Here is a 20,255-nt window from a genome sequence, read left to right as displayed (position 1 = left end):
TACTTAATTGGATATTTCCTACTATACTTTTTAGCACGTAGCTATTTATTATTAACATTATTTTTCTGGCGTCTGATTTCTTTTTAATTATAGGAAATGCGTTTTACTAAGATACATAAGCTTTTGGTATTGACTGTATAGCCAATATATCCTTGTGTCTTCAATATGCTCTTTATTTTCAACTGTTGATACCAAATCGCTTAATCATCATCGAATTGCATCAAATTCTACGCATTCCAATTGACGGATGACGTACTGTCAGCATAGTTGTTAGGAGTCAACTGTTTTTTAACAAGTTAACAAGACTTGTTATCGACGAGTTCGAAGTCGAGTCGAGAAGTCACGATGCGTGCCTGTTTCGCCGGATGACTGATATATCGTTTTAAGAATTCGTGGCAAGGTTCCCCGTTCCAGGAAGCCATTATTCACGAGAGGGATCGATGCATCTGTGGGGAACATCGTGTAATTCCTCAGGAACGAGACAGATCCTCGAAGTGTCAGGTGGTTCCCAAACCGCACGGCTGATCGATAGAAACGTGGTTTAATGACAAGGGGCCGAGCATCGACGGGTCGGCCAATATCCGTCTTACATGAGAACAGCCGTACGTGGCCGACGGTAATTGCCGCCGTTCGTCATCAACCATGGTACCCGTCCCTTCGACGGTTCCTTCCCTTTGACTTCGTACAACCGTCGCGCGCCCGATTCCCGCCATTCTTTTCACGTACTCGTCCGTGAAATATTCGTAACGTGTCGTGTGAAGTTCACCAAGCAAACATTTGTCCGCGGAACTACATTCGTTCAACGGTACGAAATTAAGAGCCGTCCGATTCTTATATTTGTGTCCGGGAAAGTTAACGCAGAGTGTAATTGGAAACAAAATTGAACGAGTTCTCGTGGCAAGCAACGCTGCGTCAGGAGGAGTTTCGAGCAAAAAATAATTCGCCGATCTAAACGAAGTTCGAAAACTCGCTGTAAAGTGGGTTCGTTATAAACTCGTCAGTCGTTACCGAGAGGGGTTGACAATGATAAATATGCATGAAAAAGACGCGCGATTTAAATGAAGGTTTAAAACGCGACGATCATCAGTGGGAAGTAATTTCGCCGTGATAGGGGGTGAAGAAAAAAAGAGTGGGTGCTGCTCCTTCCATCCCGAGGAAGTAGTTACCGGTAAAGTGGCGGGTACTTTAGATATTCCTCGCACGTTTTTAAAGTGTCCCGGTGTCAAAGAGTTCGCAGAAACTCTTCCTGGTCGGTAGCACGGATCGTCCTCGTCCACTCCCCAGAGAGGATTTTCCTGAATTCGTTTCAACTGGATTTTCTATCCTCCCCCACCCGAGTCAGATACACTCCGGCATAGGGACACGGTTATACACACGGAGGCGGCAGACTGTCGCACGGAGGACGAAATGTATCTTCGTGGAACAATATTTTCGTTTCCATCCGCCGTGATCTCTGCGCGTCGGTATGGCCATATGTGTTCTGGATATGCCACGAAAGAGAAAACACGCGCTATGTAGGTATTACTACCGCGGAATCAGGTTTCATTCGGCCAGATTCGACTCAAACTCGGAACTCGTTTCCTCGCAAATCCACCCTCCCGGATGTTTTTAAGGCTTCAACGTTAAGACTACCGCCGCGAAATTTGTATCCCCTACCCAATTTCGGATTACTTTTTAAGTACGTCAGGCGACATTATCTCAAAAGTTAAGCAACAGGATTAGAAAAGAGGTCAACGGTATGAAAATGTAAGCGTAACTTTCAGAGAAGAAGATTGTTGTAAAGCGGTGGAAAGTCGGAGGAAGAAAAATGAGAGAAAACAGAACCGGTGAGAAGGGTTGGCATAAAGCGAGAATGCTGATCGATTACTACAGTACATGCACAATAACAGGGCGATGGAGTCATGTATCCGGGCTAAACAGCCCATTTGCCCTGCACAATGGGAGCGACGTTGCTGTGGGCTCGACTTAATTACCAGAGGCAGCTGCCTTTGGCGTAGGCCGGCAGAGGCGAAAGGACACCTTATCGGGTACAAGCCTGCGTCAAGCTTCATTTACCAGATTCCCGAGAATGCGAAACTCACGTGCGCATCGATGCCCCTTAACTGGGAAATTAGTTCATCCTCTTAATTAAAAAATAGATAAGGAGAGTATTGACACGCTGAACTAAATCCATAGGATCAAGGAAAGCCAAACGCGTTTGATACACGTATTGTTTCTCACGATCAAACTGGAAATGCTGCTCGACGATAAATTGTTCGCGAACTTCGAGCATCCTCGTGGATGTACTTTCGTTCCTTATCTCTCGCATAATACGCGCCGCTGTATCTCGGGACGGAACCGGGTAAGAGTTTCTCGGGGAAACAAAACAGTTTTCCGATAGTTTCGCTAGTGTGAAAACGAACAGAGTTCGTAGAGCCTGGCCATTAGTCTGTAAGAGCCGGCACGCTATCCTTCTCTAAGGTACAGTATGTATCATCGCAAGAGGAAAGATAAATTACGAATCTGCTTGGCACTTACCAAAGTTTTCATAAAGTTCACCAGTTCCAGAATGCCGCTGCATTAAACGGGGTAAACCTGCAAATAGAGAAATACTTGCGGTTAATACGTTGCGATGCGGTTAAGAAAATCAATTTTATTGAATGTGTAGTAAACTTGATACATATTTAACGTCTTGACATTGATTATTTAAAATTTTGTCTACAGTATGGATTAATTCTATCATCGAATTAATGGATACACGATAATGGACACATAATTTACATTGAGAAATGATTATCCACTTTTAAATTGATAAAATTGTGTTTACAGACTCTGACCTAATATTACTGTGATAACATCACTGTTTCATGAAGAGCAAGCGCAATAACCATTTAGTCGATCAGTAGCTTTCTCGAAGTTAGCAATGGCTTCGATATTTTTGACACTGTTCGCAGGAGCAGTAGCATTGCTGTGTTTTTATTTGTATCTGAGATTTACATATTGGAAGAGGAATGGAATCCCAACTGCCAGAGGATGCTATCCCATCGTTGGCCACGTGTTGCCAGTTTTATCCAACAAGAAAAGTTTCAACGATATGGTGCAAGAGATATACAACGAGTACCCAGATTGTAGCATGGTTGGGATTTACAGAACAATCAGACCGGCATTAATTATCCGTGATCCTAATTTAGTGAAAACCGTGATGCAAAGTAATTTCTCGAACTTCCACACAAATGGACTTCATATTGAAGCGGATGCGGACCCATTGTTCGCTAAGAATCCGTTTTTCAGTGAGGGAGAGGTGTGGTCGACGGAAAGGAAACGTTTGACCTACGCGTTTTCCAGCTCCAAGCTGAAGTCTCTCTTCGTAACAGTTACTGGAGTGTGCGAGAAATTTAAAAACTATCTGAACAGGCGACTGAGCTCGAACGACAAGTACGAGGTTGAACTGAAGTATCTATTTTCGAAATTCACTGGCGAAGTTGTGGCGAACGCTGCTTTAGGCATCGAGGGACGCTGTTTCGAGGATAAAGACGACCCTAACGCTTTTGACCAGATCGGTCACTCGTTCTTCAAACCGACAAAGTTGGAAAAATTTTTCTCGCAGTGCATATTCCTTTTGCCCGAACTGAATCACCTATTGAAGATCCGTTTCGTGCCCAAGCAGCTGGATCAATTATTCAGGAAGATAGTCGAGAAAAATATGGAGATTAGACGCAAAGAACCGGCACCCAGGAACGACTTTCTGCAACTGATGATAGATCTTGAGAAGACAGGGGAGGCGTTGGATTTGGAGGCTGTTACTGCACACGCGTTCTCGTTTTATGCCGATGGATTTGAAACATCGAGCACTACATTGAGCTTTATTGGATATCAATTAGCCACTCATCAGGACGTTCAAGACAGGCTAAGGAACGAGGTGAAGACGGTGATCGAGAAACACGGTGGTGCGCTGACGTACGAAGGACTGAAGGAGATGACGTACATGGACCAAGTGATCAACGAGTCGCAAAGATGTTATGTAGCTTTAACTATTCTAAACAAAGAATGCTCGGAAAGTTTCGTATTGGAAGGATCGGACGGGCTTCGCTGTCACGTTAAACCTGGCACACAAATTCTTATACCGATTCAGGCACTACAGTTGGATCCAAAATACTGGCCCGATCCGCAGAACTTTGATCCAGAACGATTCAGCGAAGAGAGAAAAGGTGGGATAAAAAAATATACGTTTCTACCATTCGGTGAGGGTCCGAGGATGTGCGTAGGTATGAGAATGGCACTAATGCAAATGAAGGCGTGTTTGGCTACTTTGTTGAAAGATCACAAAATTGAATTGTCACCAAAAACAAAACTGCCATTAAATGTCACGTCTATCTTCTTTTTCCTATCACCAATAGGTGGACTCTGGGTAAATATATCGAAACTTTGATAAATATTCAAAGATTCCATTAATAAATATATAGCAAACATTGACGTAATTCCAGTAATTGTTTCTTTAATTACGAAAATGTCTGCGAAACTAATTTACTAATACCGATATAGATCGATCGCAAATTATACAGAACCCGTTGATGTGAATAATTATTATTTTACGATCAATAAAATTAATTGTTGCGATGCTGTCTTGTTTATTTGTAGATAAAGAAATTGCGAAAGAGGAGCGTACAATTGATAACAGTGAGATATTAATACTAAAGTGTTACATAACAATCTATGCGATAAGAATTATATTTAATTTAATCTGCTTGAACAAACAAAAAATAGGAGATAGATACAGAGGTACTAAGTGACAGAGCATTTATGGCAATATGCGTCGAGTGCAAATCTATCTCCTGTGTCTCAGAACGTTGGAGCCCGAACGAGTTCGCTGAGTGGTTTCCCGTGTTCACCCATCGCTATGTACATATACGCTGAACGTTACGTTTGTGCACGCATACATTCTATACATATTTAATATGTATATCGGTTTATATGCCATGTACGTATGAAATCTCCGAACGAAATGAAAACTCAGTGGAAAAAGAAATTGATTCGCACACAATTCTTTTCTTCGACCGATTTGTATTATTTTGGTTTCTCGAGAAAGCTAACATACGCGTTTAAAACCGACTGGGGATCGAGTTCCCAATAGTTTAATTCACGACCGATCTCGGCGGTGAATTATATCTTGGAATAACTCCTTTTGACAGCTCCCCGGGCAGAACACAATGAACTCGTGAGTTATTCTCCCAGCTTCTTTTTCCTCGCTCGTCTTATCCCTCTTCACGACCGATCGGTTCCTTACGGCGCGCGTGAAACAAGAAGTCGAGGTGAACACGTGCACGCGGATAGTGCAAACCGTGTGCCGTCATTCTATAGATAAGGGGCGAGGAGATGAGAGGAGAGCGCACGATGAAGGTGAAAGAGTGGTTCGAGGGATGGAGAAAAAGGGCCGCCGTGTCGTAGTGCATCTTTCTCTGATTTCCCGCGGGAGAAGTCGCCTCGGCAGCTTTCTCCCACGTTGTCGAAGGTGGAATGGTACGAAGATAGAGAGAAAGGTGGTAGGTGAACACAGAGCCCGCAACGCGCGTCCTCGCGTGGCATGATTTATTTTATTGCTTTTTGAGAAGCTAGCATAATTCCACCCTCGCCCCGTACTAGCAGTTATTTAGCCCCCACCATCGTGCATGTAGAAGAACGGACGGCATGGATCGAGGACCACAGCTGGAGATCAACAGGTACAGGGCTCCCAGTAACCCTCGACTACATCAAGAGACTAGATCACTTGTCCCTTATCGTATAGGAGAGGATTATTGAGAAAGAAGAGCAAATTATAACTTTTAAACGTTACGGATGGTAAAGCGAAAATTAAATAGACGACAGAGACACGAGTAATCGATCCCAACTCGAAATAGGAGGCGTGCAAGTCGGATATGATTTAATTAAAGCGGACGTTGGTAACAGAGCGACGTAGTAAATTGAAGATTACCAAGCAAACTAATCCTTTTAAATGGAACATAACGATTGGAATGGTGAAGATTGACGAATTCGATTGTTTTTGACTACAGTTGCAGTAATTATTAAATTAATCCCTTTGAATGGAAGTTCGTCCACTATTTACGTCTAAATCCTATCATCCCCTTTTCTAGCCACCAGTCCCGTTCTTCTCCATTCAATTCCCAGAGTACCGATAGATTAACTAATTTAATCGAAAGTATATGCTATAAATACCGAGGAATAAAATTCAATTGGCAGTACTTCTAGCAAAACGTTTTGCGTGAATATGGGAATAATAAAAAATATGCGTCTGCACACGGGAACGGTGGTGGTGGCTCTTCACATATGAAAGATAAATTTTTCAAACGACCGTGAAACGACTTCTCTCGGCCTCGTTCGTTCTTGGTTTCCGGGTGTTGTATTTCTTTCTTTACTCTTGTTCGACGATATTAGCATCCCGGTTGAAAGGATACCGGAAGAACGTCAACCCGGAGCCGTAATATACTTGCTCGCCGCCTTTTCCGAATGCACGTCGCCAAGAGGTAAAGAGGTGGGGGTGAGCAACGGAATGGAGAAAAGGGGATGGCGACAGGGTCGTACCAGGAAATTTCACGGAGTGGCGCAATAACGTTTCTTATGCCACGTTTCCGGAGTGGCGTGCCGGTTGTTGGTGTGGGTGGCTTGCAAATACTCACCGAGCGAGAGAGGAAGAATGAGAACGTACAATAGAGAGGGTGAAAATAGTAGAGAAAGGGAGGAGATGCAGTCACTCTCTGGCATGCAATTAGGAGCTAGGCATCGCACCGGGAAGGATCCCTCTCTTTCAATGTTCCTGCCTCTGGCTAGAGAGAATCTACCCCCGTTCTTGTTTCACTGCACTCCTACCCCTTCAGCCCCTTTGTCACGATCCTTCCGCCGTTCGTTCGATTCTCGGTACGTATACAGATACAATACACAGATTTTCTCGCTCGCACACTTTTCCATAATACGTGTCAGCGTTTCTCGACACACGTACTACCACCGCGCGCACACCATCCGAATAACGACTATAGAAAATATTATCAAGCGAAGTTGCAGCTCGAAAATTCTGCAACCGTTCTCTCGTGAAAATTGGAAAATTGTTATTCCAAATATAATAGGAGGAAGGAGGTTATTAACTGCGTGTTACGCTAACTCGATAAAGGATTTATCGCGCGGGAGGAGGGAAAAAGCTTTTTTGGCGAGAACTACCGATGCTTCCACTTGTAACGCGGCCATCGCCGACGCGCGTAACGTGAATGGAAAATGAAATTTCCCATCGGCGTCTAACGCGATTTATGACGGAAATTTTTTGAGATTGCACCACCACTGAATGGAACGGGGTATCAAACGGAGTCGAGTGCGCAAAAAAAAAAGGACAGGAGGGGTTTGAAACATTGCCGCTGCGAGCCGGCAAACGGGGGCGAAGCAGATAGTGCCATTCAATGCTACCAACGGTTGATTCCCGCGGGAACGGCCAGTAAACACTAACGCCAATCCCGTTTCGCCCTCTCTTTCCTTTCTGTCTATCTATTTCTCGTTTCCCGTCCGTTTTTTCTCGATCCGGCGGCCTCCCACCTCGCGACGACGCGTAATAACGATAATAAATCGTTGCTGAGTGATTTAGGGGTTCATTTTAGCAGGCCGAAGTTCCGCGCGCGCGAGCGAGAAGAGACCCTCGCAGATTATAGAGAGTATAAGTCATTTTACGTCAATCCATGAGTTAGTGACACCGACATCCGCAGCGTGACGGACTCCCTCGCAAATTGTTCGGCTGCTCTTTGTCAGAGGTAATTTTCCTATCTGACTGAAACGTTGAAAAATACGCGACCCGATGCGTTGCGTCGCGTCGTCTGTCCGAGAGCGAAAACTGCGCACTCAACGCGCGTGAGATTCGTTTCGACTCCATATGGAACAGCTTTCGATGAAAAAGCAATTATTTTATTCGTTCCTCTTAGTTTTTCCTCATTAACGAGGCTCGTGATAAGAACATAATCGTTGTTTACGCGATAAACGTTGACAGTTTGCCGACAAACCATCGATCACTCTTGCGGCTATTCACGCAAGAGCAAAATGTATCTTCCGAGCGATAACGAGATAAAACGGGTGGGTGACTGTTTGAACATCGATAAAACTCTGTCAGCGATATGAGTGCCATTGACTCGCGGAAAAATAGCTTGTTGATATAAGACGCGGGATCCTATTACCGGAAATTAACAAAGCTCTTGTACACAAGGTCGGTAGTTGGCGGCTAACGAACAGAGAGAGTTGGGAAACAAGTTCCTGTTTCTCGTGCTTGCCTCTAGGTCATTCAATTTGACCAAGCAGGAAAACAATGGGTTTAATCTCGGCCAGTCACAATGCGCGCCACTCGCTGGTCTTTCCTAGCCGATAACGCGGCTGCACTGTCCGGCAGCGTTCGCCGAATGAGAAAGAGACCCCCACGGGAAAGAAATTGGTTTGCTCGAAGTAATGATAATCGATCGCTATAGCTTAGCAGATATAAATTCCATTTTCCTGACGGACGCTAATATATACCATTTATCCCTCTTGCTTCCTCATTTATTCCATTCGCTGAGGCCGGTCTAATAAACGAATCGATCGATCTTCCTGCGAAAACGGACGAGTCGATGGAGCAATTTCGTTGCGCCTGATTTTGTGTTCCGTACGTTTCATGCGTGTACGAGCGAATGGATTCAGTGTTAGCTTTCGGACGGGGAAAGAGGAAGGTAAAGACGAAGCCACGTCTGCTGGTATCTTTACGACCTCCCTGGGACATAAACTGGTGTTATCCCTCTGTAGCCGGCAGAGATGGTAGACGCACACCCACGTACGTGACATCGCGTACAAGCTGCGACCGCACACGACACATTGACGAACCGTCGATCCTTTCTGCCAGTTAGTCTCACCGAGGTACTAGGACAGCGATAGGACATCAGCCTCTAAGCATCACCCTTGAACCGGTGGACGGTACAAACCCCAATATTGTCGGAAGAAAGCAGGATAAGCCGGTCCCGGGTACAATGGAGACTCTCCTGAATGGAGGTGTCGAAACTGTTCAGACCACGGAACACCTTTTACCACCGAAATTATTTACGAACCCACGAACGAAAGAGCTACACGTGAATTAAACGTATCTTCGCGTTCCCTACGAATTTGTATTTGCTAAAGGGCTAACGCGCCGGGAATTGTCTCAGTTCGTGCGACGTTCCTGGATGCAGATATGCATATGCATATTTACGTCCGGGCGGACCTACCCATTTAACAGCGTAACAGGTGTATTCCGTCCCCACCGAGAGATACGGCCATCCTTTCCGGTCAATCTAACTTAGATATTACAATCAAGACAACAGTTCAAACGTTATCGACTAATCCTCTACGGATGCGTAGACAATTATCGATGGAACTTGGACGGTTTCTTTAATTTTCTATACATACACGTACACCCGCAATTTCACGGTAAAAGTATCTAGTTCATACATACGTCTGACAGCTGTCGGTGGCAACGTCTCCTATCATTCAGTTTGTATTACAGGCGGTCATAAAGTTACGCTCGAAATCGATTTCTCCTTCGCCCGTAAAACAGAATCCATAAGAAGCAATGTTTCTGAATTTTTGAGACGGCTCTTCGCGCTAAATGATACCGTAAAAGGCGGCAGCTATTTCGTCGTTCTACCTATCAACAACACGTTTCTCATTTTCCGCTCTCACTTCACCACGCGTTTTCTTTTCGTTCACACGTCCTCCTAACACGCGACGAGGAGCGAGCTACGTGTTCGTCTACGTCTACGTGTTCCACGTCTCTCGGGTAAGATAAGATCTATAAAAAAAAAAGAGGCGAACAAACGCGGCGAAGGGGGAGGGAAGCAAAAAGGTCGCGAGACATTGCCGCGAACCTCGCGATGGAAATTGAATTTCCAGGTCGAAAGTTCTCGGGAGACTACCTCTGTTACGTTTGCCCCGGTTGCAACGCGACATAGAGACTTTTCTGTAAACCTTCCGCAGAGGAGAAAATCTTCCAGCCAGGTTGATGGAGTGAATCGCAAGACATGTTACAAAATTAGTATCGTCGATGTGAAGGAAAAACGTTTCGCGCTTGCAACACAAATATTTTCTGTAACTTAAGGATAACCATTGATTAATAACAGAAAAGCAGGTAAAATAGGTGTCCTAATTGCGTTAGTTTTTACTCACTGGCGTATTTTTCTATAATTCTATGATATAAATAATTATAAAAAAATACACCAGTGAATGGAAATTCGGATGTAAGCAGAAATGGGAACATTTACCATGCTCACAGATATTTCTAGTCAAACAAATAACATACAAACTTGTTCACTGGACAAAAGTTATTACAAGAGTGGCGTTTTTCCTGAATTTATCCTATATTTTCGCGAGGCTGGAACGTAAGATTTAATACTTCTTTTCAGCCGTCAGGTCACTTCAGCTTTTCGTATTACTCGGTTGGATTTACCATACTCGCTGTACCGTACTGTTATGTAGTGCGAAACACCTACAATTTTCTTGCGCTTGGAACGAGCGGCCCGTAAACTCTTGCCGTGACGCGGATACATTCAACGGGTGAATTTCACACGTTTAAAGCGCGATACGTAATTACAGCAACGTTAAAATAAATGTTTCAACTGCCCCGTCCCGTACCCTCTCGCGCGAAATTTATTCGGCCGCTGTTTACTTAATGGGAAAGTAGCGAATTTGCTTCATTATGATCTCGTTGAATTTTTAACCTGGTTTTACGAGCAGTAGACCGTTATGTATTTGATCGGCCGTGGCTTTCGTAAATCATCGCCCCGGCGTCTTTATTGAATTTGATAAGAACGCGGCGAGTTCATAAATCCAGTATTACGGAGCAGCGAGAACCATCTACACGTGGGTACCCGGAGTGGCTAGCGTATCAAAATTAAGTGTAAACCTATAGATTCAGAGATCCCTTTCGGAATCCTTATAGGGTCGTTATCGAAGGAAACGGCGCTGGCGCCATGTGGCATTCCGGCAGTTAGTACTTGCACCTGAAAGCGGCACGCAAATATTGATTGCAAATAGTCCTTGAGTAAAGCTCGAATATGCATTTACTGACGATTTCTCGAAACCCGTGATACGAGGTCGTAGCCTGCCCGTTATGAATTATGTAAAAATGACGGTACAACCGCGGTGGAAACTTCTGCATTGTACAAAAACGCATCCTACACGTTCAGACACAGGGCGCACAAGTTCGATTAACAAACTCATAGGATGTACCGTAGGGGTGAGCTATATATCCGAAAAAAAATTTTCTTTCCTCCTAACTGATCTTCTTGAACATCGGACACGCCCCTTGTCGACCTTCCTGCCGTTCCTTTCGCGAATTAAGCTTAAGGTGTTATCCGTGGGTAGTAAGGGATGAGAAAGTCAAGGGCAAGGGCGTGGGCGTAAAAGGAAGTAGAAAAAAGGGGTCGTACGAGGGGGATGGAATTCGAACACGTCCCGTTACGCGTCGAGGGTAAAACCAGAATAACTTGCCTGATGCAATTTCTGCATCGTAACCGGCTACGTACGTGTTCACTGGCCTTTTAACTTTCTCAAATGAACCCCAAAGATTTATTTGAAAGTAATCTCTCGTTTCCTACATTTTCTGTATAAATACGATTTCTGATTAAATTTGGAATAAATCAATATCCTAAAAGCACCGACGATCTTGAGTTGCGCGAGAGGATATGAAGTAAAGTCGGGCGGCTGGCGTTAGCCTTTTACATGCAAGGTCACCCCCTTTCCTTTAATCATACTCCCAAGAAATAAGCCTAAATTTTAGTCGAGTCCCGAAATGGTCACCATAAATTTTCTCCACCCTTGGCCGTACCAGGGCCACGTTATATAATCAGCTGCAAAACTGTAGTTAGCTATCAACGAACGAAAGACGTTCGCGCAAGTATCGATCAGCTTGATAACGATGCTAAAATTACTTTCATCTATGTACAGCAAAAAGGATTCGTTTCAACAGAATTAATTAGCATTTATTTAAATCGAAAATATCATTTCCGTTCCTGCCAGGTATTGAATGTCACCAGTGACAAAGTAGTTGCAAATAAAATGTGAAATGTACCATGACATAAATATGAGTGTTTCGTTTCAGAGAATTTTCAGAGAAAAACATCTCTGATACGTATTTACTGAATTTGATATATTATGGATAATGGAGAGCGTTAATCAAAACAACCCACTCGCTCTTAACGAATAAACGAGGAAATATTTCGAAAAAATTCTCGTCGTAATTCAAGAAGCATTTGTACAAAATGAAAATTACGAATAAAGAACTGACGGTCTAACGAGAAAACCGAAAACAATTTCCTGATGACATTTTTAAAATAGCTAAATTCGAGCAGATCCAGAGAATGAAGACTTGAAAAATAGTACAAGTATGAAAGAGGCGAACTTTATATTTTCCTCCTAATTAGAACACAGTATAAAGGTATACAGTACAAGGATGTTTCTCTTCGTGACCCGCATGCGGCACTTAAAAATTTCCTGATAAACTTCACATACAAAACCGTGACATTATAAAGGAGCAATAAAACAAGAAGAAAATAAATCTTCAGTTACAACAATTAACAATTTTTCGTTTACTTAATTTTGTTTTCAGACAAATTGAACGTCATTGGCTGAATGTATTTTAGTCCTTTGCCAGGCAACGTCTTGATTGGATGATAGCGGATCCATTTACCGAACAGTGCATGAAAAAAAGAGGGAAGGAAACGGATGAAAAGAGGAATTCCATCTGTCGAACATATAAACGATCGTCCCTCGTCGCGATTTCATTTCACGAGCCGTCGCACACTTCGATGTTTCCTCTCTTCCCATCTCATAATTGACATAACTTCCTGCATTTTCTCGCCCTTTTATATCACGCCGCTCGTCTGTCTCTCGTGCTACACCCTCGCCACAGAGGAAGACATTAGAAATAAATTAGCGAGCCGCGCTAAAAACTGATAAAATATTCCCTTAGCGGCGATATTAGCAAAGACGAGAGCGGTAATATCTCTCTTTCGAGGTGACGTAGAATTTAAATGCAATTCCGAATGAATTACATCGCTCCGATGAGTCTACATTTTATATTTCTTATCGAGCGTCGTGGGTGCAATTGTCGGGCACCCACGACGCAGCCCTCGGCCAATTTCCAGTCGACGACGTTGCAAAGAACGGAATGAGATTTTCGAAGAATGCGAAAGTTAAACGGAGAAATTTCGTAGGCCGGACAGTGGCTCGTCGAGGGACGGAGTAACGAATTTCGAGAAACATTAGGCTCCCTTCAGTACGGACCGAAGGGTCTACAGGGTAAAGGGGACGATGCCAGGTTAAGGTCAGACCAAGCGGCCGGTTCGGGATTGTCTAGTTGTAACCGGTCGTAAAGGGGATCGCGAAGATGTCCAAGGAGAATGTTAGAGAAGTAGAATAAGAAAGAACGAAGACGCATTGAGAAGGAGAGGGAGAGAGAGAGCGGAGTATTGACGTTGTGCCGCTTTTAAATATTGCATCCAAGTCACGTTCAGGACCGTATCCTCTCCTCCCGAACCCTCAACCCCGGTGGCCCCGCCACCTATACAACCTCCAGTCGCCCCCTTCCAACTTTTCCAACCCCACCAGCCAAGCGGCCAGGCCGAACGTCGCATAACTACCGCAAGCTTTACAAGAAGACAAAGGAAAAGCATGGAGTGAAAAGAAGATGGGTAACGAAAAGAGGCGAAAAACGTGAGAGTGAGCACGGGGGAAGAAACGATGCAGAGGATGGGAGGGATGAAAAAACATCCGTGGCCAGTTTTTCTTCCCTCGGTGGCTCGATGAAGGAAAAAAGAAACGAGAGTGGTGGAGGCAAAAAATAATCCACTGAGAGGGCGGGCGCGGTTCTCGCGTTTGTGCGAGGGACACGTTCGACGCTTCGAGAGAATGGAAACGAGAAAATGAAAAGAAAAGAGGTCTTCTAGTGGGACACGAAACTGCGGTCGCATTCCTCTTGTCGCTTCCACCCTTTTGTCGGTACCGCGATAGTCATTAGAGTCATTTTCTAAACGATTTATTTAGTCTCGCGCGAGCCCTGGGATCTACGGCCAGATACTTCATGGAGAATGTTCAAGTATATACTACGGTTAATGCAGTAGAAGCAGGTGAAGATGAACGCAGATCAAGCGTCGTGAGGGTCCCACATTGTATGAACCATGAAATCTATATTACATCGTAAAACCCACTGTCAAGCTAGCGTACCATTTAGTTAATAAATATTGTTCAGAACATAGATTGTCTTTCGATCGTTATTTCATATATATCTTAGTATTCATCTCGTTTTTTACAATGTAAAGAAAAACTGTAGATAGAATGGATTAATCAATGTCATAGAACTGTGTATAAAATTCTGGACACCTTGATGGAGGCCCTCGACTCCAGATGACCTACCTAGTGTCTCTAAAACTGTGCACCGCTTATCTTATCGATTATCTAGTCGAATTAATCGTGTCAAGGGCATACACTGAAAATTACTCTATTGCCCATTACGTGGAAAACACTTTGTTCCTGTAGAAACCGAGTGGCTTCTTACCCTTGCCACGTATAAAATATAAAAATAGCAAACGACCTCAGGGCACGTCAAAGTCGTGCCTTGTTTGCGAGATATTCCAACATTTCGCGTTTCGTGACTATCACGCAGATAAAATTAAAACAAAATAAAAAAGAATCGTCAATCGCGTCCACCGGACAGCGTTCGAGCGCAAACACGCGCGATGTCCTACATCCTTGACTTAACAACAAGTACGACGTAGTACGAATATTTCTCATGGAACGTCATAAATCAATGTGTAATTTACAACTCCGGGAACATTATTACCTTCAAAAAATTCGCGCGAAACACCTACGCACGCGAATGGGTGCGCTATAGAATGAGTCGGTTCGAAAGGAACTCGATTTAAATCCGCGAACACGAAATACTGACAGCTACTCAAACCACTTGTCAAGGACGCGACTGATATTCAGAAAGCTCATGCAAATGGAAAATGTTACACTTACTGCGTAAAACCCGTGGCAGTTCGCAAAGACGATCGGTGAAATCGTCTCGCGTCAGCTGACTCTTCTTTCTTCGCGCTGCGCTGCTCGGGCGACGATCCGCTTTGGAACTCGTACAGCACAAAACAAATGGTGGAAACGAAGTGCGAAAATTATTGCACAAAACACTACGTTGCACTGGTAGATACGTAGACGCAGCGCCAGGACACGCAGGGTTAGAAACGCCGAAAAGCCTCGACGAGATCACGGAGCGTAAAGCGTCTAGTTCGCCTCGAGGGCGTCGCGGCGCTGCCGGGTGACGGACGGTGCGACCGCGTTCCTGCGATACCCCACGAATGTGTCCCCCGTTTTGTACCATTCTCCCGCGCAAACGCCATTTCCCATCCCCCACTATCCCCTCCATCGCAACGCACGGAATGTTGCTTTTTCGTATTTACCATAAGCCATACCCGTCCACTAATTTTTATGATTACCCTCGTAATAAAAACAAGTATTGAAACAGTCTTCCAACATATCTCCCATTGATTATTCTTTGCGTGCAACAGCGTAATGGTTTTCAGGCAAATGATCAACCGTTAATTAATTAGTTATGTACCATTGTTTCTAATATTTTTGAATACAGACACTTCACGTTGTTTTAAATTTGACTTCTACTGAAAGAATGAACTTCGGTACAGGACGGATAAGTTCGGACAAGATCGGGGGATATGTCGATCCTGAATCAATTCGGGATCTCGATAATCGATTTAAGTCGACTCGGGTCAGTAGTTATAACCGTCATTGCGTCGACGATTTTTCGCGACGAATAAACGACTAAAGAATAAATAAATACGAGTGGACTGTATACTTGATTTCCGGAACTGTTCATTGTCTGTCCCTTAGTGTACGATACGTTGAAAGTATCTCTAAACGGTGTTCGATTCGGGAGTCTCCAAAACGAGATTGTCGTCCTGCAGTCGTACAAAACAAAGTGTCGCTAGTAGGCTTGCGGTGCCGATTTTATACCAAAAAACGATGCCAAAGCCGCGCCAATCGGATAGCGTTTAGCAAAACGATGCTAGAGCCGCACCAATCGGACGTCAAGGTATATATATTTTCTAAACAAAGGTTATTGTGCATTTAGTGACCAGATGTGGAGTAGTTAAGAACCAGTGCAGTCATAAATTGTTCGAAACGCGCAAAACAGTAGTCATTAATTATTAAATGTTCCTCGACTAACTGACACAGTTCGTTAGTCATAAAGAATAGTTTTGACTGTGTTATTATTTCCGTGAAGTAAAGTAATGCTTGTTAAAATTGTTAGTGTAAAAAAGAAACGATTTTAAAGCTTGTAATCCTATAACGATATCGTATGATTCGTGCAACGGTATCAGGTTAACATGATTAGACAGATACAAGGGATCGATGTGCAGAATCAAAATGCAGGAATTGAGGGTTCTCTAACGAGGATTCCAGGGCTTAACAACCGAAGACATCGACGAGTGAGTACTTAATTTTATATAATTAACGTATCTCGCATGCAAAGATATTTTCGATAAATTCAATGCTACTCATTGTCAGATCGTGTTTCTCAGTAGTACTATAGATACGCAGTAGTAGAAAATAGTAATCAGCGTAGCATCAATCGTGAAATGAATGTTTGATGCTTGATCACGAATCGATAAGGTGTTTAATAATCAGAAAATTGGAAAGCTTATGGATACAACGGGGAGGCGTTCTGCCGAATAATCGGCTGAATAGACAATAGGCTCAGGAAACGTGGCGATATGTGTAATTGTGTGCTTGTTAGAAGGGAGGGCCAGGAAAGTAAGTCGTAGGCTCCACATGCTCCTCCTGCGAATGGCGCAAAAAAATCAATACGGTCGGCTACGTGAACTTACAATTTACACGTATCTCGCAGGATTATCTTTTCTTCTTAAATGAAACTACCACGTAATACTCCGCGAAAGTCCGCATACGAGATATCGTGCTAAGCAAGCCCGACTGGCGATGCTTCAGAGGTACGGGCTTAAATGGCGTTAAATTCACACCATAAAAATAACGAGACCGGCAATTCACTCGCGCTGGCCGCCAAGTTAAATTAGAGATTTCCAGCCAACAACCACGTTACGCAGTAATTATAACGGAATGATATACGTATTTATATAGTACATATGTACGTCGCTTTCATTTAAATGATCCCATCTCACTTTTCACTTTTTTTATAATTACTCACGAAACTTTCGTGCGAGCTTGAATTCGAAGTGCACTCATCCGTTGGTTCATCGCGATTAAGTCCCGCGTTTCATGTATATCCACGTATGTGGCGGATTATCTAAAATTACTTTTTATTCGTCAACGTGGATTTTATGAAAAAAGTACAATTTTGAAAGTAATTTTGCTCGGGTCCCGGTTTAATCCTTAAAATAGTCCGTGGCGCGGACCTCTTTAAATCACGGATATCCCTTGAGATCCCTCTGTCCTTCTAGTATATTTATTAATCTCATTCGTGACTGGCCTTAGCACGCGCTTTGTTCGTCCGACATTAGCTGTCGCGATACTGAATTGTCGTTTTAATTACTGCCGATCACGAAACGCTGCTTCATTGTGTCTTCTAATAAAAAGTCTCTAAAAGTTGTATTGTAGAAACAATTTAGCAGCTCGAGCAGTTTATCTCATGAATATTTCATATACAAGCAAAGTTTCATTGATATCAGGATTGTCGCCGATTTATTCTATTAACAAAGACATCCATACGATAGCACTGAATTTAAATAGTTACCGGGTTTGTGATTTCGTGTCGTTAATCTTTTGGACAAAGTCCCGCGATTGAAAATGTTCCGCATAAACGCGGATGGTTGCGCAAGAATTCCATAAACGTTTAAATACCAGGCATAATATAAACTGGCAAACACAAGTGCATTAAAGTTGCATAAAATTAATTAACGTGCCGGCGCGTCTGGCGGGAAATTAGGTAAATTTTGTAGCCCGGTTTATCAATTTATTAGGTTCACTTGGCTCGGTTCATAGCATGAAAACGTGCATGAACGTTAAACGATTATACATGTTTTCGAGTCGTCTCGTACGAGCGGGAAACTATGATCGGGGTCGCGCGTCCCTGTCGGTTTACACATCAGAGTTTACCAAAGGTTCTTCAGGGCCGATGCACCGAACCGACTCATCATCGTCGTGCGCACGCTAACGTCGCAGATGTACTGTGTGCTAATTATCGCCTGCACAGGTATAAAGAGCTACGTGTGTGCCCAGAATACCAGGCGACGTGACTCATGTATACACGTACGGCTATTCATACATGTATATGTACTACAATACGCGTATAATAATAACGCGTACTTATAGAAATAGTTGTAACGGACGAGTATTCGTGTGCGCTCGTACCACCGTACGTGGACAGAATGGGGTGAGTCAGGGGGAGCGCATTAGGGGTGGGTGATTGTAATTTCACACATGACGTAACGCAGTCCCCCACCACGTCCATTGCCGTTGCCACCCCTCGACGTCGCTTCGTCTCTCCGTTGCGTTTTCCTTTCGTACGTTCAGCATACGCTTACCACGTATCTACATCCAACTATAGAAAATTCGCTCGTCTCTCTCTCTCTCTCTCTCTCTCCCGCTCCTTTTCCTCTTTTCCCCGCGGTTCCTATGTCTTCGTGTTTCTCCATCAACCTAACAGACATCACTTCTCGTGGCTCTTCCTCTCGTACCACTTCAACATCCTGGAACTGCAGCAGCATCGGTACTGACAGCCGACGACGGATGGTTCCGCGCTGATTACAATTTTCGGTTGAAAGCACGACACTGATAACTGTCGCATATAAACTGAATGAAGACATCACGCGAGGAAGAGGCTTGCACTACGAGACACGTTGCTGTTCACCTGCCTTGCCATTTGAAGTTTTGCTTATAACGGAATAAATAAACTTAAATTAAGTATACGTCTTTAAAATGCTTCAAGGGATGATCGAAAATGATTTTATCTTGCTCGATCGATCGCGGCCTTCGTGGACCAAACTGTTAATTTCTAAAAAATATCCCTCAGTTCTCAGAAATTGCTGTTTCTCCAACTATATTCCAAGAAGTTTGTTCATTAAAAGCATTAGCAGCCTGAGGTATTATTGATTATTCGTTTAATTAAACGCACTTTATCTCCGCATAGCTTTGGCAATTAATTCTTGCGCAAACTTTGCATAACTTCGCGGCACACTCGTGCCTCGCGTTCACTCGCTCCCGGATGCTCGTTTCTTTCTGCATAACTAGGAAACTCCGCAGTTAGTCTTAAACATTCAAGAGGCCCGCCTGTACGGTTTCGGGTCTAACGGAGCATCCCTCCTGCACGCTTGTGTGTTACGGTGATATTTAATATCTCTAAACTGGCGTTAACCTGGGGAAGCCCGGGGACAAGAGGGAGAGGGAGAAAGGACGAGTTTGGCAAGGGAGGGTCTTATCAAAAATTAAAATTTCATTCGGCCGGCCCGGTCTCCTCTATCTACATCCTCGGGGCGGTTTAGAGCTAGCCAAGGTGCGAGCTAGAAAGTAGTGATACCGGGTGCCGGGGCGAAACTCTAATCGTGAGAAACTAACTTTCCTCCGAGAAAGTTTCGACGGACCGTCGTTTGATTCTCTCCGTACACTACTACTCCCGTGGCCATTTTATTCGAATTTATCCGCGGTCCCTCTAGGTCTGGATTTGAACGGGGTTCATTCGAATTTATGACCGTACCAAATTTATGTCCAATCGATGCCTCGTTACTCCCATTCCTTCCCATTTCGGATAGATTACTCATTCTCATCGCGTATTCTCGAATCCCGCGAACGATAACAAGCAAGTCACGAGATACATTTCAGCAGTGTCTTTAATTATACTTGTCGGATTTAATTGTCACTCCCGTATTTGTTACGTTGACAATTAACCGCAGAAACTGAGACGCCAAGTTGTTATTCCCGATTCTATTTTAAGTCTATATGTCGGTCGCGATGAAAATGTAATTTGAGAACGATCCCGGCCATCGGTCCACTTTTAAATCTCTACCGCGCTCTGGAATAATCTACGTTACCTACATTACTCGGGAGAAAGATTTAGACATATAATTACGCGAGCAGATATTCACGACTCAAGCAACCGTTTCGTACGTGCAAGATGACCCATATAAGAAAAAGTTCTTCATATAGGCAAAACTTCACAATTGTCGAGATCATAAAAAACACTTATGATGTTGTAAGGATGTATTGGCTATACAGTC

General features: G+C 43.7%; 2 protein-coding genes across 4 annotated transcripts in view; one reads left to right on the top strand and one right to left on the bottom strand.

Moving 5' to 3' along the window:
• LOC108627540 (protein Fe65 homolog) overlaps window positions 1–15,329 on the bottom strand; it is a 127,762-nt gene extending 112,433 nt beyond the window's left edge. For all 3 annotated transcript variants that reach the window (XM_018028826.2, XM_018028825.2, XM_018028827.2), the window contains exons 1-2: window positions 15,019–15,329; window positions 2,518–2,574 (exon numbers count right to left, since the gene is read on the bottom strand). The gene's annotated coding sequence lies outside the window, so the exon portion shown is untranslated. The remainder of the gene's footprint in view (window positions 1–2,517; window positions 2,575–15,018) is intronic.
• Window positions 2,852–4,596, top strand: LOC108627544 (cytochrome P450 6a2-like). The gene has a single exon (XM_018028832.2). It carries the CDS (start codon window positions 2,903–2,905, stop codon window positions 4,406–4,408), a length of 1,506 nt encoding a protein of 501 aa, XP_017884321.1. The 5' UTR covers window positions 2,852–2,902; the 3' UTR covers window positions 4,409–4,596.
• Window positions 15,330–20,255: the final 4,926 nt, after the last annotated feature.

The sequence above is a fragment of the Ceratina calcarata genome, unplaced genomic scaffold, assembly GCF_001652005.2.
Source record: "Ceratina calcarata isolate Rehan_Ccalc_2016 unplaced genomic scaffold, ASM165200v1 scaffold478.2, whole genome shotgun sequence".
Taxonomy (NCBI): domain Eukaryota; kingdom Metazoa; phylum Arthropoda; class Insecta; order Hymenoptera; family Apidae; genus Ceratina; species Ceratina calcarata.
The sequence above is the reverse complement of the archived record's forward strand: the minus strand, read 5'-3'. Positions and strand labels throughout refer to the sequence as shown.